The sequence below is a fragment of the Enhydra lutris genome, unplaced genomic scaffold (assembly GCF_002288905.1).
Source record: "Enhydra lutris kenyoni isolate GAN:26980312 unplaced genomic scaffold, ASM228890v2 scaffoldscaffold31, whole genome shotgun sequence".
In the NCBI taxonomy this organism is placed as follows: domain Eukaryota; kingdom Metazoa; phylum Chordata; class Mammalia; order Carnivora; family Mustelidae; genus Enhydra; species Enhydra lutris.
Window position 1 is genome coordinate 20,380,834 of NW_019154115.1, and position 8,375 is coordinate 20,389,208.

General features: G+C 57.9%; 1 protein-coding gene across 2 annotated transcripts in view; it reads left to right on the forward strand.

Moving 5' to 3' along the window:
- Positions 1-7,615, forward strand: part of LOC111153163 (mitogen-activated protein kinase kinase 5) — a 267,166-nt gene extending 259,551 nt beyond the window's left edge. For both annotated transcript variants that reach the window (XM_022511975.1, XM_022511977.1), the window contains one exon: positions 7,160-7,615. In XM_022511975.1, the coding sequence (XP_022367683.1) occupies positions 7,160-7,264 (105 nt within the window). In that variant the 3' untranslated portion in view covers positions 7,265-7,615. The remainder of the gene's footprint in view (positions 1-7,159) is intronic.
- Positions 7,616-8,375: the final 760 nt, after the last annotated feature.

An 8,375-nucleotide genomic window follows, 5' to 3' on the forward strand; every position in this document is an offset into this window, starting at 1 on the left:
TACGTACAGTCATTTTTCATTAGGTTTTTACACCTACAGTTAAAATATTTCTTGACAACTTGAATCAAACATGTAGAAGCCCTCACACACCTCACATCCTGCGTTTCCGCCTGCCTCTGCAGTCCCGTCGGGCCCTGCCGCTCCTCCGGTAGTGCTGAGTAGGAACGGAAGGGCCAGCCCCGCCGCGAGGACTGCGGTCCTACAGGGGCCGTGCGGAGAGCCTTCCGGCAAGGCTCGCAGGCCCAGCAAGGAAACACAAAGTGGCGGGCAGAGCGCCGACCCTGGGGACACGTCAGCCTCTCGGGTCACCCCTCACGGGCATCCCCTAATCACAAGACCGCCCCACCGGCTCGCCCGAGCAGCCTGTGGGACTGTCACTTGTTTCAGACTTGGCTTGGCTCGTCTGCTTCAGCGGGCACCGGGTCCTTGGAGTTCCCTCCCATGCAGCTTCCTCCTCCGCGGGAGCGGAGCACCTGCTGACCTGGGCTCATCCTGTGGTCCAGAGAGGACCCCCGCCTCCCCCCAGCGTCTAGAGCCTCCTCAGCTCTTCGAGACTTCTCACCAGGCCCACCCGCCCCAGCCTGTGGTGCTTCTCAGCCTTTCAGCAGGCCCCTGGGGAAATGCCATAACTTACCAGTCAGTCCAACTCATTGCCTTGGTGGCTCCTAAGTGATTAGCTGTGCCCTGCCCTCAAGTGGTTTCCAGTCTAACGTTAGGGCAACAGTGGGTTCAAATGACGTTAACGCATGGCAGAACAAGAGAAGGCCTCTGGAGAGGTCCACAAGAGGGCGTGTGCACAGTTCTGTCTGGGGGAGACGGCATCTTCTATGAGGAGACGTGACAAAAAAGGCCCCATAGAGGGAGAGCAGAGGTTTAGGGTACAGTCAGCTGTTGAACATCCTGTTTCTGATTGTTCTTTCTGTGGTTACCTTCAGAGTCCAGTCAGTCAGTGTCTGTAGCCCTGGAAGGTTTCCGTGCACTAGACCTGTAGTTTTCCTGCTTCTCTAGAGACTGGGTCCAAGGAGAGGGAATGGAGAAGCAGGGGTTCTCACCTCTGCTCTGGGGGCAGGCTGTCCTGCAGGGTGGAGGCTGCCGTCTCCAGCCCTGGCACTCATGCCACAGGACAACACAACGGCGGAGGGCTCGGGCGCTGGAGACAACACGGTGTTCAAGCTCCACGGCCTTGGGCTACTTCCTCAACCTTCCTGTGCTTTAGTTTCCTTATCTGTCAGATGGAGATAAAAATACTCAGAGTTGCTGATTATTAAATCATGTGAATAGAACTGCCTAACACATAGGACTTTGAACAAGATAGGACACAGATACGCCTTTTTGTCACTCTAATTGCAGTTACCAGTTGGGGCGCCTGGGTGGCTCAGTGGGTTAAAGCCTCTGCCTTTGTCTCAGGTCGTGATCCCGGCGTCCTGGGATCGAGCCCCGCATCCCGCTCTCTGCTCAGCAGGAAGCCTGCTTCCTCCTCTCTCTCTGCCTGCCTCTCTGCCTACTTGTAATCTCTGTCTGTCAAATAAATAAAATCTTAAAAAAAAAAAAAATCACTTGTTGAGGGGCACCTGGCTGACTCAGTCAGGTAAGCATCCAGCTCTTGATTTCAGCTGAGGTCATGATCCCAGGGTCTTGGGATCGAGCCCCACATCGGGCTCCCTGCTCAACAAAGAGCCTGCTTCTCCTTCTGTCTGCTGCTCCCCCTGCTTGTGCTCTCTCGCTCTTTCTCTCTGACAAATAAATAAATAAAATCTTTAAAAAGTAGAAATTTATTTTTTTAAAGATGTATTTTTTTTAGAAAGAGAGAGGCCATGCTTGCAATTGGTCGGAGGGGCAGAGGGAGGGTATCTCAAGCAGACCCCCCCCCCAAGCACGGAGTCCAACACGGGGCTCCATCCCACAATCCTGAGATCATGACCTGAGCTGACGTCAAGAGTCAGACGCTTAACTGAGCCACCCAGGCGCCCCAGAAGTAGACATTTAGAACTCACTGTGCCTGACCTCAGAAAGCACAGTGGTCAGTGTCCTCTAGGACAAAAGAGAGCCTTGGATTCAAACCCTGTGTCTGCCGCTTTCTAGCTCTTGTCCCATTGCTTGGCACCTCAGTTCCTTTTGTCTGTAAATGGGGGTGCTGGGAGGGTTCGAGGCCACGTGCAGATGTCCAGCAGCTGTACGGCGCACGGCAAGTGCTGACACACAGAGTATGCGGATGGCTTTGTCCTGCCGCAGGCCTGCTACTAATTGAGGGCCTACTGTGCGCCGGCATGGCAGGTCTGTCTGCAGATGATTAATGATTCACATGCATGATGTTCTTGAGGAAGTTATGCAAGAGAAGGAAGTGTGCAGACCCCACGCAGGTCAATTCCCATTTGGGAAGAAAGTCTCCAGACTCCTAAGCCTCGGGCAGCTCTTAGCACTGCAGCAGGTGGTGGGCACACTAACCCCCCACTTCCCTGTCCCCGCTGGCAGAGGGTAGAGCACTGCCTACACGGAGAGACTCGGGAGTGCCCTGTGGTCGGTCAGGAAGGCATCTCATCACGATGAAATGGATGGGAAAAAATTAGGGACAATACTACAGAGGCAGAGAGACCCGCTCTAGCGAACCCCCGGTCACTTGGCCCAGATAAAGGAGAGGGAGAACTACACTTCCCCCACCCACTAGTTCTTAGTTTCCACGAGGGCCCTTCCCTGTGCCAGCACGGTCCGCTGCTCAGCCCCACGTGGCTGTGGCCACACCAGGTGACAACGGCCGTCTTCGGTGGCCGTGGACTTGTCCCTCGTGCCCTCCCCCGCGTCCCACTTTCGGAGCCGTCCTACCTCTTGCGGTCCCAACCTCTTCCCTTCATTATGTCTCCACCTTCTGTGGCGAAGTCTGTGGACCATAATACTTCAACCCTCACCAGTTCAGTTGTTGCAACTGGCCCAGAGAGAATGCAGGAGATGAGAGTGGCTCCCACTGCCTGGTGATGAGGCCAGCAGATGGGCAGCAGCCCCAGAACGGCGCACGCCCCACGCCCGCCAGCCTCGGCGGAGTGGCTACTGACACGCTTTCTGGCGGAGGGCAGAGACGCCCGTACCTGGGGCAGCCACGGGGGGTGGGGGGTGGGGGGTGAGATGCTCCTGATAAGCTGCTTGTGGGTGTCGCTGCAGGGGGAGCAAGGCAAACACACACAACCCCTCCCCCAATTCCTTGCTGTGTGATTGGGACTACGAGGGTTTGCCCATGTCTGGATTCCTCTCCCTGGGACAGGATGGGCACTTCCCCCCAAGTGCTGCAGGAGGCACGAACCCTCCAGGGCCTCATGGAGACCCCGAAAGAGACCTGCGAAGTCAGCTCTCTGGTTGCGGGTGTGGGAGAGCATTTGGAGTCAGAAGCCCCTCGTTGGTGTCCAGCCCGGCCCCTTGCTCCGACGACCCTGGACAGGGCCCCGAGTGTCTGTTTCCTCATCTGGAAGGTGGACACGCATGGCTGTGTGTGCCTCCAGAGTGAGTGTGGGGATTCCGTGGGAAAATGAGGACAAAGCCCTCGGCAGGCGCCCAGCACACACCACCCCTCCATGGCGCTGGACTTAGCACTAGCGTTCTGTAGGGGGTCGTTTCCGTCCATCTCCGGCATCTGGCTGTGCCCGCATCTGCTCAGGCCTGTCCGGAGCCTCCTGGGAACCCAGGCACCTCAGAGCGGCTGAGGGATTCTCCTGCTTTCTCTAGAATCGTCCGCCAGGTTTTGTTTGCTTATTACACTCATGAGGAGTTCCTGCATCGTGCATGGCAGCGCTGGAGGAGTGTCGCTGTATCCTAGAGAAGAAGCGGGGAACACACCCGCCAGGGTCACAGGGGACAACAGTTGGCCCTGAGAATGCACCAGCTTAGAAACCAGGAGATCTGAGTTCAGCCCCAGCACTGTTAACCAGTCACTTCCCTCCTTGGGCCTCAGTGTTCTCTTCTGTAAAATGGGATGAAGATATGTGTGCCCTGCTTCCCACACAGGCCGACGGGGCTAGGGAGCATCAAGGGAGAGTCACCTGCCACCATGACAGGCGGGCATTCTCCCAGTGTGTCCAGGGCATAGCGCCAACTGAGGTCAGGACCTGGGGCAGTGTAGGCTAGCAGCCCCAGTGTCACCTCTGTCCAGGAGGGTCTGAATCACGGGGCAGAAATAAAGGTGAGGGGAATTGTGATCTGTTTGTTGATTCTGCCACTTCTGTCTGCTCCCGGTCAGCCTGCGAGAGCCCTGGGCCGTGGTCTTGGGTTTCAGACACCTGTAATCCAGACCCAGCCCTGGGAGCCCAGGCAGGTCAGCCATGAGCCAGCGGTCTGCGTTTCCTCGTGTGTAAAGTGGAGATTCTAGTGCCTGCCTCTGACTTGGTGCCTGTCGCCCAGACTGTGAGGTGCTCGTGGGCTCTGCAGGCTGAGCTGCGGCCAAGCCCGGGGATCCTTGCCCTGGGGGCCCCCTGCTGCTCTGCTCTGCTTCTCTCTGTGCTCCCCTCCTTGCTTGCTGGCTTCCTCTCTGTGCCCCACCACCACCGGCTCCCAAGTTCACAGCTCACAGGCCCTGCTCCCTAGAGAGGCTGGGGTCTCCCTCCCTTATCTGTCCGTCTCTGTCCCCTCTCTGCGTCCCTCTGTGATTCCCCCACACCTCTCTCCAGAGCCAGTCAACAATGGCTGGGGACAAGACCACCTGTCCAGGTCCCTCCCTGCAGGTGGGTGTACAGCATCAGGGACGCGCAGGACAGGAGAACCTCCCAGCCAAGGAGGGCGGGAAAGGGGCAGAATCTCCGCCAGAACAGTGGATTCCGGCCCTCTCCTCCTCGCGCCTCCCAGGGCACTTGGGCACAGTGCCGTCCCTGCCGTGCAGCCATCAGCCTTCCCCTAACTGGAGGAATGCCTCCACTCTCCCCTCCTGCAGTTCCGCTCTGCTTGTTCCCGAACAGATGATAACAGAGATGCAGCATATGGGCCCCAAAGTCACCGGGCATTCTGGGAAAGTGACACTGTGCTACCCCAGGCTTGGGGGGAGGGGCCCATCAGCTTCTGAACACAGCTTTTCCCTTTGTTCTTCACAAGGGCACAAGGTCACCTCTCCTGAGCCTCCTGGAAAGGCAGTGTGCGCGCTCAGACATAGAGGAGGACTTCCCTCTTGTTAGGTAGCGATTAGGAAGGCAGGTGTAGGGTAGGCATGTATACGGGGGAGAACTGCATGTGGGAGTCAAGATAGGAGCCCTCCTGGGCCTCTCCTGCTCCAGCCCCAGCCCCAGCCCAGCCGCCTGCAGGACACCAACCCCACCTGGCTTCCAAGTCCCCTTACCCAGTGGCAGTCTGTGAGGGGCACCTGCCCGCCCCCAGTAGTCCCGCACGTGTGTTGGGATCCCCCGCAGAATGCGACGAGCAGATCCCAGGAAGTGCCCAGGTGGGCTCCAGGCCTAGCTCCACCATGGCCTCGGTGAGTCACTGCACTGGGCTGAGTGCCCTTGGCACCCCCTAAGCCAAGCTCCCTGCCCTCGTTGGGTGTTCTGTACGGCTTTGAGCTAGACCATGCCAGGTGCTTCGGAAAATGGCTTTCCTTACCCGAACTGAGAAAGCCAGGTAAGGAGACGCAGCAGGAGTCCAAGGTAAAGAAGCCTGGATGGCTTTCCTTCCTATCCCCAGAGACACATCAGGTCTGACCAAGCAGCCTCATTGCCTCCCCTGGCCTGGTCTTAGGCCGCTCCTGCAGACCCTGGGATCTGGGCACTCAGGGCATATGAGCCCCGGCCCTCATCCCTCCTGCCATGTGATGAACTCATTTTGAGGCAGCTTGGCCTGTGGCTGGCTATTCCCCAGAGCTGCTGGTCAAGACTGGGGTATATGGGGAAAGCAGTGCTGGGAGCCCAGCTCACACCAGTGGGGAAGAGAGAAGGAGCCCGATAAGGGCTCAGAAAGCCGGAGGTGCACTGGTGCTGGTGGCCTCAGCACGCTGAGCATCTGACTTTCTGCTTTGGCTCAGGTCCTGATCTCTTGGGTCGTGGGATCAAGCCCTGTGTCCGCACTCAGCAGGGGGTCTGCTAGAAGATTCTTCTCCCTCTCTGCATGCTTGCTCTCTCTTCTCTCTCAAATAAAAAAAAAAAAAAATCTAAAAAAAAAGAAGAAAGCTGAGGGTTCAGGCAAGCTGGAGCTGGAAGGCTGCAGGGGCAGGAGAGGAGGTGGGGGGAAGGGAGGGAAGCAGGAGCCTTCCCACACCCCCCACACAAGCCCACTGCGGCTCCCTGAATCTCCGGCTACATTTTTGGTAAAAGAAGAAGCTTTCAGGTGTGTGTTTCTTAGCAGAGAAGCTGCTTGGTAAGGAGGGGGGAAGATAATGCTTTTCAGTTTCCCTTTCACATTTGGCCTGTGGTCAGGGTGACTGACTGCCTCTGCTTTCTTCTGACCTTCCCTGAGAACTCCCAGGAAGCCCTAAGATTTGTGAATGTGAATCTTGATTCCTCAGGACCGCAGGGGAGGGGACTGGCTAAATAGAACTGGACCTGCCTTATAGACTAAGTAATTTAAAGCCCGACACAGGCCACATGGAGACAGTCCTGGCCCCTCCGAAGTCCAGGCCCCCCCTGGTCACCAGGAACCAGAGGGGATCTGCACCCACCAGCGTATCCCTCCTGCCCCTGCTACGTTTGCCTTCCCTCCACTTGGACGTGGGGACTTCCTCAGAGAGCATAGACATAGGCCTGTTGCCAAGACATAGACATAGAAGAACACCGGAAGGGAGAGATGTAGCCGCGGAGGAGATGATTCTCTGATCTGTGGGCAGCCCCTGGACTGGGGCACTGGCAACCCAGGGGCCAGGCATTCGTCAGTCTGCTGTTGGAGTGGTGCGGGGTGCGGAGGAGCCTGGCAGTGTGGAGACAGGACAGGCCCTCCCCCACAGGCCACTTTCAGGCTGGTGGGACTCTCAGGAGGTGGTGGTGGAGCACCGGGCAGAATCTGAGCTATGCAGCGAGTGCTGCCCCTCCACTGGCCTCAGTCAAGCTAGCTGTGAAATGGGTTGATGGTGTCCTTCTCTTGTAGGGCCAGTGGGGGAGAAGAAAGGAGGTCCAGGCTGAGAACAGGCCTTGGCAAGCGTAATGAAGTGCAGAGTCTGGGGAATGTGTGTCACAGCCTCTCTTCCCCTTCCCCCCCACCACAGGGCCACCCGTTCATCATGCAGTTCAATGACGGAAACGCCACCGTGGTGTCCATGTGGGTGTGCAGGGCGCTGGAGGAGAGGCGGAGCCAGCAGGGGCCCCCGTGATGCCGCAGAGAGGCACAGACAGCCCAGGACTGGTCACCAAGGGGACAGCCCACCCATCATGCCCCCTTTCTGTTCGCCGTCTGCCCTGGAAGAGCTCTGCTGGGCCCGGCTTCTCTGCTCTCACCTTTGACTCTGCTGGCAGATGGCCTAGCCCAGGGAGCCCTCCAGAGTGGCCAGCCCTTGCCTGCTCTGGTCTGGAGGCACTGACGGTGGGTGGGCAGAGGGGTGGGGGTATCAAGAACGGAGACTTCGGGCCCCTGCCCCTCTTTTTTCCTAACATTTTCTTTGTAAAGGGTCAGGCCCCGTCAGCATCACTGATGGGAATAAAAGTATTACTGCTTCTTTACTGTCTGTCCCTGTGAGGATTGTGCTGTGTGAGGAGTGCCTTACCCCTCCAGGGGTGGGGTGGGGGCAGGGCCTCGCCTCAGCAAGGATGGATGGCAGTGTCGAGCTGCCCCTCCCCCAGGCACCTGCAAGCTCCCCGGTGCTTCCAGATGGTCTATGATGAGGCCCCCAGCCCAGCCTGCCTGACAGAAGACTGAAGCACGGAGGTCCCTGAACCAAGTCCCAAGGCACGGAGTAGCTGAGCCGGCAGTAGATCTGGGACCTCAGGACGCCTGCTGTATGCTCCTCGCTGGACCAGCATTTGTCTGTCCCCATAGCCACTCTGACCCAGTGACCTGCTGTGGGGCAGCGGGCGAGGAGTTGGAAAAAGGCGCCGAGCAGTTCTGAGGCCCTTCTCCCGGCTCCCGCTCCCACACCGCACCTCCAGCTCCTCCACAGCAAGGGTCACTGCCTTTGGCCCCACACCCTGCAAACCTCACTCAACTCGGGCCATTCACAGCCACCCTCGGGTCATCCTGCCGGGTAAGTGTGGTCACGCCCATTTTACAGGTGAGGAACTGAGGCTTACAGAGGCTTGGGTTTGCACTTGCACGTCTAAGTGCCATCTCCACATATCCAAAAGCAAACTCCTCACACCACCGCTCTCCCATCTCAGCAAGTGGTGGAGATGGAGATCCTCCTGGCTCCCAAGCTAATGTACTAGCACTGGGCCTTGACTCCTTTCTCCTTCACACCCACATGTAGCCCACCTCGAAGACCTGTTGTC